Consider the following 17729-nt stretch of genomic DNA (forward strand, 5'->3'; position numbering starts at 1 on the left):
CCACAGTATGTGTGTCACTACTTTGTATCAGTTAAAAACTGGGTGGCAGAGTTTTAATTTTGTTATATAATAAGAATTTACAATTGTTTTAAAATTACTTTTAAAATTTATGTATTTTCATTCTATATGCACTGGTGTTCTGTCAGCTCTCTGGAAGTAGAGTTACAGATAGTTGTGAGCTGCCTTGTGGGAACTGAACATGAGTCCTCTAGAAGAGCAATCAGTGCACTGAATCACACCGCTTCTGTAGCCCCAAGAATTTATAATTATTTTTAACTGAGGATTTTAAGTGAAAAAATGAAGCAAAAGAATTCTATGTTTTTCTTATCTGTAGAGAGATAAACCCTTTTACTTTTCAAGACAGGGTTTCTCTGTGTAGCCCTGGCTGTCCTAGAACTTGTTCTGTAGACCAGGCCTTGAAACTCAGAACCGATGCTGCCTCCTGAATACTGCAATTCTTAACATTATGCCGGCGAGACGTTAACCTTTTTGCAATGATAGAAATGTAATTACATGAACTGAAGTCAAAAAGTCATATTAACTCACATTGATGACTGGTGGAGATATTTAATGTTTCAATTCTAATCCAGAATCAATTAACTTCCCAAACAGTATACACAGAGCCAGGCCTGGTGGTAGGTTGTGTTACAACACTCAAGAGGTAGAGAGGCAAGAGAATCAGGAGTTCAAGACAAGCCTCAGCTACATATGGAATTCAAGGCTCACCTATCCTAGAGTATATAAGACACTTCCTCAAAAAGCTAAAAACAAGTTTTTAAAAAAGGAATGTGTCTGCTTCTTAATAGAACAAACATGAATGTGTGACTTTCTACTTTGTACAGGATCTATCTGTGTGTCCAGCATGAGTGTGCCGGACAAATTTAGAGAAAGGTACTTTGGTGTTTGCTCTTGTCAGCACAAAATGGGCCTTTTACAGTTGCCTTCAGTTGGTCTGCAAAGAGCCCATCTATGTACCCATTAGGGCTGACACAGAAGCACGATGAACTAAGGAACAGCATTAACAGAGGCTTAAACAATACTAAGCCATTTCCCCTACACCATAGCAATGGTACAGGACATTCACGTGACGCTTGATGGGATCCACAATGAAATATGAGAACGTCTGCTCATGCTCTTTAGGTGAAGGGTAGCACACACCAATAGAGTCCTGAAAAGAGAAATTGTAATTATTTAGTATTTAACAACATTGAAGTCTTTGACCATCATACATATTTCTGCCCAAGTATCATAAAGCATAGCCAGGTATAATGGCACACAGCTTTAATCCCAGCCCTTTGGAGGCAGGAGGACTCAATTTGAGGCCAGTCTGGAGTACAGGGCAAGATTTCTGTCTCAATACACAAAGAAAAATCATTAAACATACCTAAAAATGTTAGATAATAAGCTGGCAATAAGCCACCAATAGTATTATTAATAGTACAGATGTATTACACATATGTATTCCAACTGTAACTCTTGCTCCTAAGAAATGTATAGTCCAGTCATAGTATTTTAAAATTTAGATAGTAAATTCCATGGTATTTTTGCTGTTTTGTTGTGCTGGCCTCAAACTCCTGGCAATAGTACCCTAGTGCTGGACTACAGGTGTGAGCCACCGTGTATGACTTGCTTCTTTTCTTATTTAGGGGTGTGTGTGTGTTAAGATAGTGTTTCATTACTTAGTCCAGGCTAGACTAGAGCTCCACAGCCTTCTGCCTCGGTCCCCTGAGTGCTAGGACTCTAAGCACATACAATTTCTGAATCTGTCAGTCTGAGAGAAGCACTTTATGGACTAATGAGACACTTGGTGAGTCCACGTGCCTGCCACATGTGCAGTTTGGTTGTCATCAAATTGATCCAAACCTACACTGTTTTTGGGAAGAGTATCTCTCTTAAGGGATCACATCCATTAGAATTGTGTGTGGGTAGTCTACGGGGCATTATCTTCATTAATAATGGATGTAGAAGGAACCTAGCCCACTGTGGGTAGTGCCAACCCTGGGCAGGCGATCTGGATCATATAAGAAAGCAGGCTGAACAAGCCATGAGGTGAGGTAGTAAGTGGTACTTTCCCATAGAATCTGTTTTAGTTCTGCCTCGGCTTCCCTCAGCAGGGCACTGGATCTGTAAGGCAAAGAGTCCTTTCCTCCCCTAAGATGGTTCAGATCCATGCTTCATCACAGCAGCAGAGAGCAAATGAGCTTAGCAGGTCATGCCAGGGGAGTGGTGGGTATTGCTGTGGGACCTGACCATGTTGTTTGGGAAGGACTGTGGAAAGAGTTTGGAACTATGTCTGGGAAAAGCCCTTAGGGATCAAAGTGGGGTGGGCTATTATTCTCTTGGAGCTTGAAGAAAAAACTGAGAAAAGCACTAGGTAGCATTCCTCCAGAGTCTCTGCTTCTCTCTTCCTGAGGGCAGGCCCCTGGCCTAACCCCCCGAAGCTGAACTCTGTCACATTTGATTTTCATAAGTACTTAGCACCATCAAAACAAACATACACAAAACAGTGGACAGCATAAGCCACAAGGATAGCAACTGTATTTGTAATGAGTAATTAACAAGCTCAATATACTCACGTAGGCTTTTACTTTAAAGACAGAAGAGGTAATTTGTATTTCCTTGGTTCGAGGATGTTTCCGAACACTAAGATGGAGAAAAAGACACATTTAAAATATGTTAAGCCTGGGGGCTAGAGAGAGCTAAGCGTTTAGAGAACCCACCATTCTGGCAGAGGACCTGGGTTCTGCTCCCAGAGTCCATATCAGGAGGCTCAGAACCTCCTGTAAATCCAGCTCCAGGGGATACAATACCCTCTTCTGATCTCACTGGACTTGTGCATGCATACACATACAAATAAATCATAAAAATAAGATGTCATCAGTTCACCTGCTCTTTTTATGAATTGTTCTTACTCTTTAGGTCTTTAAAATTTTTAACACACAAAGATGTAAATGAGGGCAATGTGGGAATACATCTAAAATACATTACACACATTTATAATGTTAAATTGTCTTTATGAAACCCATTATTATATAACTAAGAGATGCTAACAGAACCTCTTAAAAATGTAGAGGAACTTGCAGATTAGACCACAAGGGGTGTCTATGGGAAAGAGTATTTCTGCAGTGTTTAAGTTCCAGAGTTATTTGTTTCAAATATCTCAGTGAACCCTTCTCCACTCAACATGGCAGTGAGACATTCCACAGGCTAATGAGAGAGTGGGGCATGGAGGCTGCAGAGATGAAGACCTCCGTCTCCTGGGTTTAAAAACTACAAGTGGGCAGAACACACTAGACTATTGGTGTCTGTTCTCTCCTCCTTTCCATGGACTTCCAGAAATGGAGCTCAGTTTGTTTGGCTAGTGCAGCCAGAGCTTTACTTGTGAAGCCATATTGCTGTCTCTGTTTCCTTGACCTGTCCTGGAATCAGAATGTAGACCGTGTTAGCCTAGCACCTGAAATGTGCCTCCTGTCTGCCTCTTCAGGGCTGCAATTCATAATCTTGAAATTATGTTTTTTAAAAGATTGCTTTATATACGTGTATAAATGTTTGCTTCTATGCATGTATGTATACCACACATATGTAGTGCTCAAAGAAACCAGAAGAGTTACAGGTGTTCTAAGCTACCCTGTGGGTTCTGGGACCAAGCTGGGGTCCTTTGGAACAGCAGCACTCTCTTAAGTGCTGAGCCATCTCTCCAGGCTCAAGTTTATAGTTTACTCTTGAACTGAGCTTCAAAAAGTAAGGAAGGGGGGATGAAGGGAGGGTGGGAGACAGGGAGGGTGTGCCTAGTTGAATACTAAAATTAACTGCATATCTTTGGCATTAATTTGGAAGGGTAAAGATTATGTCTAAGTGAAAATTCTTCTACTTCTTTAGAATAAAGGTTTTACCCCCACACTCTTCCTTTGTGATCTCTCCCATTTCTTCAGTATTCAAGGGAGGGCTGCATGGAGGGAGAGGGATGCAATGTGGCAGTTGCTAGCACAGGATTGCATGGGACAGAGTGAGTGACGGGTCTGAATGAGAAAAGGACAAGAATGAAAAAGTTAGGAAAGTCTGGGGAGCTGGGCACTGCAGTGATACCAGCATTTGGGTTGCTGATGCAGAGGACTGCCTGGACTACAGAGTAAGTCCTCAGCAGTCTGAGTTACAGTGTAAGACTGTCTCACAGGACAAGACAAACCAATCCACACAAGGATTTGGATAAGAATCCTAAAGCCAGGGCTGCTGCCTCAATGGTAGAATGCCTGCCTATGAACCAACATCCTGAGTTCAATACCAGCACTGGGAAGAAAAGAATCATCCCACAAAAAAATAAACAAAAGCAAAAACAAGCCATACTTTAAAAGTCCTTGGTTCCAGAAGCCAGATGGAAGCTGCAGAGAGGCTTGTACAGTTGCTAATATGAACAAGAATGACACTAGGTGGTTCCACCCGCTTATAATTAAATTCCACAGTGAACATTACCTCACCAGGTCCTTATAGATCAGCTTTGCTGTGTCCAGATAGGGCTTTAGCACATCTTCATATTGACAAAGGGACCCTCCGAGGCAGAGATGCTTAAAAAGACAGAACAGGAATTCTTCCCTTTCCACTGGGCTGAAGACTTCATATTTTTCAGAGTCTTCCATGAGCAAAATCTAAGATTAAAAAAAAAATCATCTTAGTAAAATGTAAAGTATTGAATTTATGGTTATGATTTTAAGCTTTGGAACTTTAAACATATACTTAAAATGAATACTTTAAATCTAGTGCACTTTGTGTACTGGGGATCACACAGGGAGCCGTGTTTCTGACAGTGCACAGCCCACCATTTAACTACACTCCCAGTGCAACAATCATGGCCATGGTGTGTGTAGTGGTGCACTTCATAAGCCTAGTGTTAGAGGGTGGAAACAGGATCAGAGGGTCAAGGCCATCTTAAACTACTAGTTTAATAGGCACGTGCCACCGTGCCCTCTTCATGAAGGGCTAAGGATCAAGCACGAGGCATTGTGCATTCTTCAGCTCCAGGAAAGCTGATGCTGCCTTCCGATGAAATCAAGGACTCTGCAACTGTGCTATGTCCCAAGCTCCAGTTCTAGTTTAGTTTAGTTGGTTTTGTTCTTTGAGACAGGTCTCACTATATAGCCCAGAATAGCCTGTAAGTATGTAGGCCAGACTGGCTTTGAACTCCTGATCCTTAGCCTACACCTCCTAAGAGCTAGGATTACAGGCATGTGCCTGCCACTATAACCAATCTTCCATATATATTCTTAATATTCATTTGATTTAAAGACTCCTACAGAAAACAATAGCTACTCACTAAACCAGTCAGAATCTCTCTACCTGTGAATTATAGACACACTGAGCCAGATGGCTGTTGAGGGGAATTATCTTACAAACGTCTAGTGTTAGCCGGGTCAGTAACATCTGACTGACAGATACATATTGCTCAGGACACACACTGAGAAGAAACATCAGCACTCCCCATACTGACTAGCTAGAGGTGCCTAAGAGTTTTACTCAGACTTTGGGTTTTGATATATACATTTCCTTCAATAAATTTCTACAGTGAAATTTTAAAATTCTTTACTTACTTTTCTGAGTTCATCTGAAATGAGAAACGGATCACAGAAAGAATCTAGGCACTTGACAATGTGTCCACTTTCTCGTACAATATTTTCATCATATAACCGTTGGAAAAATGACATTGAAAGTTGTGTGCATGGAACATTTATAGCTTCAATTTTTTTCACTTCAGTTCCTGAAAGAAGATATTTTGTAAAGAACAAAGATGCAAAAGTGAATTTAGTGATTTTAGTTATTTCTAACCCTTTTAAAGAGGACTTATTATATTTGTGTATATATGTAGTGTGTGTGTGTGCAGTGCCCGTGGAGGTCAGAAGGCAGCATCAGATCCCCTGGAGCTGGACTGACAAGTGGTTAGGAGCCACATGACTCGGATTCGAATTCCAGTCTTCTGGTTTTCTCTTTGTTTTGTTTTTGAGTCAAAGTCTTGGTATGTAGCCTTGGTTGTCCTAGAACTATGTAGACGTGGCTGGTCTCAAATTCACAGAGAGTTGCCTTTCATTGAGAACTGAGATTACAGATGTGTGCCACCATGCCTAGCTCCGGTCCCCATCTTTAGTTATTTCTAACATCAACCATTATGTACAGAGTCTAAGAAGTAACCAAATGGGACATGTACTCAATGGCTCAGTGGTCAAAAGTGTTGCACAAAGTCACGTGTTTAGTTCCCGACTACCATGGAAAGACAAAACCCATCTCCAAGGTACTTTCTGTGACAAATGCACACAGATATACAGACACACTATTACTACTACCAACACACTTTAAACTGAAACAAATTCTAGGGATCAGTGGTTCAGAGCACTTGCTGCTCTTCCAGAGGGCCACTGTTTAGATCCACCCACCTGCATCAGATGCTCACAACACCTATAACCCTAACTTCAAGGAGCCTTCAGTAGGCTCTCCACACTAACACACAGATATAAAATTTGGAGACATGGCTTCTCTGTGTAATCCTGGCTGTTCTAGAACTCCCTCAACATTAACAGGCCAGGCTGGCCTTAAACTCTGAGATCTGACTGCCTCTGCTTCTCTTGTGTGGGATTAAAGGTGTCTGCCATTCTTTGCCCTGCAAGGGGCTAGAGAATAAATTTTAAAACACACACACACACACACACACACACACACACACACACACACACACACACAAAACTTTAGAGGCAATCTTAACATTCAGAATGGTTAACACAGGAGGATTGCCACAAGTCTGAAGATGGGGTGGGCAGCATAATAAGTTCTAAGTCAGTATGGGCTTTAGGGTGACAGCCTGGGCTACAGGGTGAGCTCCAGGCTAGCCTGGGCTTCAAAGTGAAATCCTGTCTCCAACAGGTGGGTGTGGGTGAGGTAGGGTTAGTCTGGTGAAATAGATGTCTCCATGGTTTACAGTATGTACTGCTCTTGTAAAGGACCTGAGTTCAGTTCCCAGCATCCACAATGCATGGGTCACAGACCTGTAACTCCAGCTCCCAGAAGACCTGCCACCTCTAACCTCCATAGACAGCTATACTCAAACCCACACACCCACACAGACATGCACACAATGAAAACTAAAATAAATCTAAGATACCCTACCCCTACTCTAAACCAAGACAAAGCACTAAGGCTTGGCACAATGGGTCAGTGGATAAAGGTGTTTTCTACCAATTCTGATGACCTAAGTTTAATCTGTTGGACCCACACAATAAAAGAACAGAACCAACTCCTAAAAATTACCCTAGGGCATGTGTGCATATACACCAATGTTGATAACAAAAAGCTGAGCATTATGGTGGCTTCTATCCACAATTCTATCACTTGAAGCAAAGGCAGGATAGGTAAACATAGCAAGTTCCAACTAGGGCTGCACAGTGAGAAAACAAAACATCAAAATCAAAACAATAATTTAATTAATTATCATCTGTGAAATCTTTGAGGATGCCTTGAAATGTTTTCTCCTCATTACCAAGTCTCCTTCACACTCCTGACAGTGTGTATGCCACAAAAGTTTTCCAGGCCAAGGTGAACCTTAGAGCAGTTCTGACCAAGTCACGGCATGCCCCAGGAAAGTGTGGAATAACCGCCCTGGGCTCTGCCGCCCATCTCCCTGGCTCCTCCCTCCCTGCCTTCCAGTCCCCAGGCTGCATTTATTCCTTGAATCTTTTAAAAATAGAATTTTCACCAGCATGGTGATACACACCTTTAATCCTAGCACAAGCAAGCAGAGGCAGATGGATCTTTACGATTTCAAGGGCAGCCAGGTTATACAGAAAAACACCTCTCAAAACAAAACAAAGATCTTTCTGTTAGTACAAATTAAGTTATACAGCCATAAAGATGAATACAAATATTTTTATCATCATCTCAATCAATGTAACCCCCTTTTTAACCCACACAGAGTCTTATATAAAATGATATTCTTTTGTCTTCTGACACCCTGTTGTTTTTTAAGGGGTGCAGGCTGTGGGATTGGAACCCAGGATCCAACACATGCTGAGGTCCACCTACAGGCCCACTGCTGTATCACTAGCCTGAGAAATGCCAAGGTTTAAAAGTAACCCTGGCAATTGTTTGGCTATCAACCAGGTCATGTTGGAACCTGTCATTGCAGGTTATAATTCTAGACATGGGACCAGGAAAGATGCCTGAAGCCAGGGACTGTGTGCTTCAGTGACTTCATAAGCTGTGCAGCAGAGAGAAGGGCGTGCTGTTTCTGAGGCCCAACCCTCTTAGGAGCAGATAAAGTAAAAAGTCTACAGACTATGATGGAATAGGTCTGGGCAATTCTAAAAGACCAAAGGGTCTGGCAGGTCCATGGCACTGGCAGATGGACACAGGGAGAAGCGGTGACATGTGCAGCTGTTCCTGTTGAACAGCCAGTCTTTGTAAACCAGGCTGGCCTTGAATTGGCAATAACTTGTAACCTGCATCTGCCACACCTCCAAACCCCACCATAAAGGGTCTACCGGTGTGCTCCCCAACCTGGTTAGCATGTCATTTTAGTAAGTCTGATCCAGACTTTAAGGTGTGCAAGAGCAACTGCCATGGACTGGCGCATTCTACCGTTCACAGGACCTAGCCCAGCGTAACTGCATTCTGGGCAGGGGCTGCTGGGTAGTACCGAGAACACATGAAGTGAGGGCAATACAATTTAGTCAATAGGATTTTGTCCCTAATTCCTAAATTTAGTTTCCTCACATGGAAAGTACGACTTACCCTATCTCAAAAGATCCCAAACTTAACCTCATTAAGGTTCAAAGTTCTGTCTAAATTGGATACAAGTAAGATAAAGGTAGAGTTTACTCTGAGGCAGTATCCCTTTCTGTATGTAAATCTGCTAAATCAAATATGTGCTTCTAAAATACACTGGTGGGCCAGGCAGTGATGGTGCAAGCCTTTAATCACAGCATTTAGGAGGTGGGGCAGGCGGAGCTCTGCCCCTCAGGCCAGCCTGGTCTACTGCGTGAAAAATCCAAGATAAAATAAAATAAAATACAGTGATGGAATGAACATGGGACAGCCATTTCCACTCCAAGCCAGAAAGATGGAGACTAGGGACTGGATGACAGTTTCCCAGCAAGCCTGAGAGGATACAGATTCCTTGCTCTCTTAGGCTCAAGGATAATTCACTTTAGTTTTATTTTATGCCTTCTGGGCCTACTTGGAGTGTTCTCACAGCTCCCTGGTTGGAGGAGAGTGCTTCCCGCACACGGTAAATCTGATTCCTAAGGGTTTCTAGGGGTTAACCTGCCCCCAAGCTCTGCATGGGTGGCCCTTTGATTTTAAGATTAGAGGCTATCTAGTCTGGGAAGATGACCTGATTCACCTTTTGAAAAAATTATCTTTTTAAAATTATGTGAGGTGTGTCAAGTGTGTGCAGGTGCATTCAGAGGTCAGTGGTGTTGGAGTCCCTGAATGTGAATAGCCTAATAGGGTGGCGGGAACCGAACTGAGGTCCTCTGGAAGATCAATACAAGCTCTTAGTTGCTGAGCCCTCTCTCCAGCTCTGAACCACCTTCTGGATCTTTCTTTCTTTCTTTCTTCTTCTTCTTTTTTTTTTTTTTTTTTTTTTTTTTTTAATGAGCAGTTCACATTGAAATCGGAGTTCTATAGCCCAGCCCTGAGGCGATAAGAGCTCTCTAGTTCATGCCAGCAGCACCATTGCTGATACTATCCTATATCTATTTCTGGTTTCTGCTAAAATGACTGATTAAATCTGTAAGTCACACCCTGATCCCTTCATCAGATGGTTTCCTGCCATATCTTGGTGTTCTCTTCAGAATAAGGTTTCTTGTTTTTTCCACAATTTATCAAAGCTAAAACCTTCACAAGCTTCCTCTTCAGTCCCTTCTTGCTTAACAATGTCTCCTTCTGGGGCTGGAGACATATCTTGGTTGGTAGAGTACCTTTTAGCATGCATGAAACTCCTGGTTCAGTTCCCAACAGTGCATAAGATGGATGTGGTGGTAGAGGCCTGAAATCCCAGCACTCCAGATGCTGAGCATTGCTTTGAGTTCAAAGTTAAAGGTGGACTGCACACAGTTACAAACAGCCTGGTCTCTGGAGTAAGACCCTGTCTCAGAGAAACATAAAAAGCTGATTTGTTGTTGTTCTTGTTGTTTATAAAGACTTCAAATGAAAAATGAGGGGAGGATGCCAATCTACTAGAAATATAACAGCAACAAAAAATGAGAGGAGAGGAAGGAAGACAGGCTGCTGAAGAGCACTGGGAACATACAAGAAATCCCTCTTGAAAATAAGACGACTGGGCTGGAAAGACTGCTTCATGATTAAGAACACTTCCTGCTCTTCTAGATCTCAGCACCCAGCCGGGTAGTTCAGTGCTTGTAAACGTGGCTTCAGGGCATCCAACACCCTTCTCTGGTCTCTATAGGCTCCTGCATGCATGTGCACATCCACACACGTAGACATAAATAGAAATTCCCATCTTAAAAAACAGACCCAAGTGGAGTGTTTCTAATTTTAGAGTTGTAGTTATTACCCGTGAGGCACACGTACTTCAGAAGCTCTCTTTGTGCAGGGTTTCACTCCCAACTTAGAATAAGATCTGGTAAAATGTCTCGGAGGAAAACGGACCTAATAAGTACAGAGTTTGACCCAAGAACCTGCACGGTGGACTGAGAACCAATTCCTACAAACTGTTCTCTGACCTCCACAGACATAGCATGAATATATGTGATTTTGCAGTTCAACAGCAGGGAGGTGGGGAGAATGTTAAGAGCAGGAGGATGGAGCCATATGCTGAGCCACAACAGGCCTGCTGCACTCACTAACCCACAGCAGCTGTGGCTAATCTGCAGAAGACCAAGCTAGCCTAAATTCCAATGGGATGGGAGAGCTAACAAGGACCCATCCCTGACTGAGGAGTTACTGGCAGTCCGGGGGAGTGGGGTGGGAAGATCTTTCTTTTGGGGTGTGACCTCTGGTAATTCACCCATACTCTGAGTGATGCCCCACACCTATGCACAAGTGAACAGCACTGCTGAGCCTGGAACATTCACTGGAAGAAAGTTGGAGGTGGGAGTGGGAGGTGGGAAGTGTTGGGGGGGAATCCAGAGGAGATGGAGGGGACCATAGGGGGGAGTTATGGTTAATGCCCATTACATCATTATATACATGTATGAAATTCTCATAGAATATATTTTTAGAAAAATAAAATCATGAAAAAACTTAGGAGCAGGCAGGCAGCACTGCTCTGTGGACCACTCCGTGCTTAAAGGATTGGCCGACGTTTCTGTGCACGCTCCCTAGCTCTGATTATTTGCTCTTGAAAAATCCAAGTTGGCAAATACCTGAGTTTAGAAACTGAGCTTAACTTTGTACTAGTCTGCAGATCACACTGTACCAGCTTTCTGCTCTGTAAATTTGGCAGCAGTCCTTGGCCAAAAGCAATAAAATCCGACCTGCTTAGTCTAACAGAAACCTTTTTGTAACTTTGTTCTTGACTAATACCCTAAAAACCTTATTTGTGTGAAGGCTTCTTAGAGTTCCATGAAGACACAGGTTAGACATTTAACAAAAGGCTTTCTCCTAAACAAAACATCTAATTTCTAAGCAACTGGCATTTACTTGTGCACAAATTGGTATTACATATTTTTTTTCTAATTGGAATGATGTAACCTGTTGTGTGGCTGAGACTTCAACCTTAAATTTAAAATGTGATATTCAGGTTGGCTTTCAAAACAGTCTTTAGGAGAGATGGCTCAATTGGTAAAAGTGCTGGCCAGGCAAGTCAGTTTGGGAGAGTGGATTTCTGAAAGCACTCCTCTGATCTCTGCATCTCCATAGAACATGCAGACACATGTGTGGTGCACACACACACACTTTTTAAAAATAAAATTTCCCAGGACTGTTTTAGTGTCTTATCATCATCTAGAGAAAGGTCCCCCTTTAAGAAGTCATTTCTCTATGATTTGTTATTACTCTAAAAAAATTCCAGGGCAGCCAATTAATGTGAAAATCCCATGAGAGCTGCAGCTGTGCTCTGCTCAGGCCTTCCCATCACTGGGTACTGTCCTCTGGGTGGACGTGAGCATCTCCTTCACCATGTTCTCACTTCTATGGAAAACCTGGAACGAACTATTAGTCTTTCTTCCCTAACTGGTCCAGGAGCTTTGGTGACAGGCATGTGTCTGTGTCCATGTGGGAAAGTGCACACAAGCACTGTGCGGGCTGTAGGGCCTGGAGCCCCTGAGCTGGAGTCACAGGCACAAGGAAGTGAGCTCAGGTCCTCTGGAGGACACTATGTCTTTCAACTGCTCAACCATCTTTCCTTCCTTCCATTCTTCCTCTATTTGCCATGTATCAGAGGATGGCCTTAAACTTCTGCTCCTGCTCCTCTGTCTCCCCAGTGTTGGGATCAGAGGTTCAAGTGCACCTGACTGTATGTGAAGCTGGAGATGGAACCCAGACCTCTAGTGTCATTCAGCAAGTGCCCACTTAATGCTATCTTTCCTCTTACTCATGCCAATGTGACTTGCCTTTAGCAGAATATTTAGTATAAAATATATGATGCATAATTTTCTAAACTGCTGAGAGAAAATTGTTCTGACGTGTTATTCCAGGATAATAGCAAGAGACTCCCAGGACAGATGCAGGGGAGGCCTGACACAGCTGGTCACACATTATCATAATGTCACAATTTGTACTTTAGTGACACAAATCACTAGTGATAATTGCTGAGGCAAAATTTTATTAAAATAGTAACTTAGAAATTAAAATATAAATTTTTTTTTTTTACCTAATGTGGTCCACTGTCCAGAAGAATCTGAGAGTAACTGCAAATTTGGAATAACATTTGGGTCTTTGAAAAAAGCCTAAAATACAAATTACAAGGGAGCAAGTTAGAACAAAACTGATAAAACACTATTTGATACAAAGTAAGAAGAAAAGCTCTGCTTTCCTTACTGCATTTTTAAAAAGGCATTAGACATAAAACTCAGGGCCTTGTCTGCACTGAACAGCTGCTGTACCACTGAGCTACATCCTCCCCCGTTTGCTATGTAGCCCAAGGTTTCCCTCAAAATCTTAATCCTCTGGCTTCAGCACTGTGTGCTAGGAGCACAAGCATGAGCCCCGAACCCAGGCTCACCTCATTCACACCTGTAACTCACTACACACCCAGCGATAACCTTGCACTCTGGGGCTCCTACTTTTGTCTCTGAAGTGTCGGGTTAAAATGTGTAGCATCACACTGGCTAGAAGAACTTTAAATCAATAAAAAGGTTACTGAATTTTATTTTTTAAAGAAAGAAATGAAACCAAGGGACAGTGAGATGGTTCAGAAGATAAAGCAGCACAAGCCTTCAGACCCGAGTCTAATCCAGGCTCTGTGGAGTAGAAGAAAAGAACTGATTCTCAAAGATGCCTTTCAGTTTCCACATGTTCACACACACACACACACACACACACACACACACACACGGGGGGGGGCAGACAGAAACAGAAAATACTAGACTTTTTTAATTAAAAGAAATTAAGTCAAGTACATAGGAAGACACGTGCTTACAGTCTTCAGAAGGGGATGGAGAGTATACAGCCTGCTTGTTTCAAACACTGGGTGTCCTTTTAGTCCTGTTTAGAGGTCATAAACAGAAGTAGACGGACTGACTTGTAGCAATTGACTCAGAGCCAATTGAAATGTTTTTTTTTAAAAAATAGATTTTATTATAAAACCTTATTTTTATTTGTTTAGTGTTTTTGGCCAGCATGCTTAAATGTGCCTCAGGTATGGAGACCAGAAGAGAACATTGTAACCTCTGGAACTGGGGAGTTACAGGTAGGTGGTTGTGAGCCACTATGTGGGTACTGGGAACCGAATTTGGGTCCTATGCAGTAATAGCAAGTGCTCTTAATGCTGAGACATCTTTCCACCCTCCCAAAATAGTTTTACAAAGGCCTTGTCTTAGTCAGGGTTTCTATTCCTGCATAAACATCATGACCAAGCAGCAAGTTGGGGAGGAAAGGGTTTATTCAGCTTACACTTCCACATGGTGTTTACCACTAAAGGAAGTCAGGACTGGAACTCAAGCAGGTCAAGAAGCAGGAGCTGATGCAGAGGCCATGGAGGGATATTACTTACTGGCTTGCTTCCCCTGGCTTGCTCAGCTTGCTTTGTTATAGAACCCAGGTCTACCAGCCCAGGGATGGCTCCACCCACAAAGGGCTGGGCCCTCCCCTCACTTCATCACTAGTTGAGAAAATGCCTTACAGCTGGATCTCATGGAGGCATTTCCTCAACTGAGGCTCCTTTCTCTGTGATAACTCCAGCTTGTGTCAAGTTGACACAAAACCAGCCAGTACAGGCCCCTTATTAAATCAAAGCAAGGTTTCTTTTTAAATGGAAATTAAACTATATCCCTAAAAACATATTTGAAAACCGAAAGAACAGAAGGAGTCTATATACATGTATACAGTTTTGTTGATTTGTTACAGAATTGACATCAAGGCATCTGCAGGGGCTTCCTAAATGTCAACTTTAGTAAAATGATGTACTCTTCAAAAATATTAGCTGACTCATAAACTAATTTGCAGTAACAAAGATACTGATGTCAAAATGCACGCAAAGATTCCTATCAGCCCTCTCTTCCTTAAGGGATTATGAGCCAGGATTCCCTCATTCCAGTCTGCCAGGGTTGATGGGATGCAGCCTCGGGCCAAAGTTCTGCTCCTAAGATGACACAGGAGCCTATACAGGCCTCTAAGCAAAGTTCTGCAAAATAAAAGGTTTTCACTGTTTACATGGAAAACTCATTATCTGGATACCAGGGTGAGGCTCTGAGCCCTACCTGTTGATCTGACGGTGCTCTCTTGAGACCCCAGAGGAACATTACAGCCAATGAGCTAGAAGACAGCCACCTGCAGGCACCCTGCCGCTGAACATGCCTTACAATAAACTTAATTTGTGAGATTTACTCTCCCGTCTTTTATGTGTTTAGTAAAGTCAGCTACTCTAGTCATCCTTGTCAGAACCCTGGGATTCACCCAGGGCTTCATCTCTTTCTCCTTTCAGCATCTCATCAGTCCTTAAGCTTCCCTCCTAAGTACTTCTCTGAGACATCTTCAGGGTTAGTGGGAAATGAGGACTTCAGCAAGCACCCATGTGGAGTAACCCTAAAAATAGCTCCAAGAGCTGAAATTATAGGCTGTCACCATGCGTGGACCCCCAGTAGTTTAAATATGAATCTTACTTTATTTGTTTTTGAGCTAGCCTGGGCCAAAAATTATCTTGAACAGATCTACTTGCTCCATCCTTCCCAGTGCTGGGATGATAGGTATACTACCATGCCTGGTGTATGCAGTGCTGAGATGGGCCTCCATGCTGAACCGGTACTCTACCAATTCAGCTGCATCCCTAGCCCCAGAGGAACTTTAAAATGAGAAAGAAATGCTGGAAAATGTAGAAAGAAATCTGTTGAGTTTTGGGGATGAATATTGAGCCCACTGAAGAACTCTAAGGAAGGAATGTATACCTTCTGTCACGTTGCACCAGCTGACCCTTCCCTCTGCTAAAACTGTGTGTGCCTTAGAATCTTGGATGAGAGCTCATCTTGATAACTTCCAAGTGGGACAAAGAAAGCATTTAAAAAGTACTTATGGAATCAACAGGTATATTAAATGTTATATATGGAAACAACAAAAAGTATCAAAGAAAAAAACTGGTTGTGGTGGCACACACCTTTAGTCCCAGCAGTTGGGCAGGCCTATCTCTGTGAGTTTGAGGCTAGCCAGTGCCACATAGTGAAACTATGCCTCAAAAATAAATAGAAATAAAAAAAATGTAGCATTTCAAAATTCTGATCTTAAAAATTAGTATAGGGTCAGTACTAGTAAATTATCAAAATCTAACAAAGACTAACTAAGACATGCCATTAACAGTAACATGGCATTAAAATCCTACCACAGGTAAAGGGGCATGGACTGAGATTGCTCTTTGTTATGGCAAACAGATTAGAAAATGTAACTCAAAATTCACATCCTTTCTTCAACCTCAAAGTGTGCTCAGAAAGAAGGTCATTGCAGATGTTAATGTTATTCTCGTGTATGTGACCTGATTCAGTATGATGGGTGCCTTTAGAAGAGACAAGGAGTCATGACAAGGGACTACAGGAAGCTGGGCAGCTGGAGCAAGTATGTGAGCCTCACTTCTGCAGGTTTCATGAGAGTGAACCACTCCTGTTGTGGATTGTTTGCCTGCTCTGTTCACTCACCGCAGCGGGTAAGATGACTGATGTTATTTGCTGGCATTTTGGTGAGGGCCTAAGACATTTTTCAGAGATAGAAATCTCTGGCTATTGAGGAAAACTATATTACTGGCACACAGTGGGTCTTCAGAAAGCGTAATGATGAACAGACTGCATGCCAACTATAAAGTCAATGCTCAGTGGTGGATAGCAAGGAATGAAGGTCACTTCACAAACCTGAACATTTTACCTGTTGTTGGGTAGGAGGCAAAACTGAAAACGATGGGGCTTAGTTTTAAGATGCACATCAAAAACTCATACCTTTGAATGACCTTTGCCTTCTTTAAAGAATTTCCTTCTAGCTAAAGGCATTTTCAAACAGACCATTGCTTAAAACCTTTGGGAGGAAGTTCTGTTTGGGCACTGCTGTTAGAGCTTGTTGGTGAATGCGATTTTCAAGTATTTGGAATTAAGCGTAATGAAGTCAGGGGTAAAGCCGGGTAATAGTATTTAAAAACAAGATGTGCTTGTTAAAAAACAAAACAAAACAACAACAACAAAAAATCCGTTACAATTTTCAGTCAAAATCAGTAACACATGCCTGTATTTCAGCACTGGGGATACTGAAGCAAGATAACTAATATAGGTTCAAGGCCTCATGAATTATAGATTTGTAAAGTAATCTAAGGCAGAATCCCGAAGGTAGGTAAGATAGTGGCAAGGTGGTCATGGTGGCACTTGAGTGGCAGAGGAAGATAGTTCCAGTGAATGCCAGACTAGTCTGGTCCACAGAATGAGACGCTGTCTCAAAAAGTCCCCTAAGAAACAAAACAAAAGAAAACCCAACTTGCGCTTTTTATTACTCCCAATCTCTAAGAACACGTCATGGAGTGTTCCCAAGAACATCAAAAGAGACCCCCCCCCCCATACCAACCATGACAAAATCATCCTTTTGGTAGGGCTGGAACGTCTGGTCGAAGCCGAACGCCTGCGCCTGGATTCTGCCCAGCATGGACCTGGCAGAGGGGGAAGAGTCAGTGGGCCCTGGCCCGGGTTGAGAGAGAGAGCAGAGCCAAGTCCCCGATGGACACCAACACGAAGAACCGCAGCCCACCCACCCGAGCCCGCCGCAGGACCACTTCCGCCCCTCGGCCCTCACCACTGGCGGAGCCGACTGGTGATCTCCCGGGCGCTCAGGGACGAGAAGGTTCTCTGAGGCAGGAATCTGAAGTAGTAGCCGCCTTTATCCGGCTGCTCTCCAGCCGCCATCCTGCTTATGGCCACCGGAAAGAAAAAAAAAAAAAAAAAAAAGCAGTACTCGTTGCCATAGCGACACAGCAGTAGGAGACGCACTACGTTCCGGGGGCGGGGCGCCGCTCCGGGGGCGGGGCCGGGAAGAGAAGTGGGCCCCTTGGTTCAGCCCGCATGCGCCATGGCTCTCAGGTACCCTGCCTTGTCACTGAGGACTTTTAACTT

At 43.0% G+C, this 17729-nt stretch overlaps 1 protein-coding gene across 1 annotated transcript; it reads right to left on the minus strand.

The window, feature by feature from the left end:
• Nucleotides 1–1039: 1039 nt before the first annotated feature.
• Nucleotides 1040–17522, minus strand: CFAP300 (cilia and flagella associated protein 300; the record flags this gene model as incomplete). Its single annotated transcript, XM_080929840.1, has 7 exons — nucleotides 1040–1168; nucleotides 2577–2643; nucleotides 4471–4643; nucleotides 5583–5749; nucleotides 12812–12887; nucleotides 17188–17269; nucleotides 17413–17522. 7 exons carry the CDS (start codon nucleotides 17520–17522, stop codon nucleotides 1040–1042), a joined length of 804 nt encoding a protein of 267 aa, XP_080785966.1.
• Nucleotides 17523–17729: the final 207 nt, after the last annotated feature.

The sequence above is a fragment of the Micromys minutus genome (assembly GCF_963924665.1).
Source record: "Micromys minutus genome assembly, chromosome: 16".
NCBI lineage: Eukaryota > Metazoa > Chordata > Mammalia > Rodentia > Muridae > Micromys > Micromys minutus.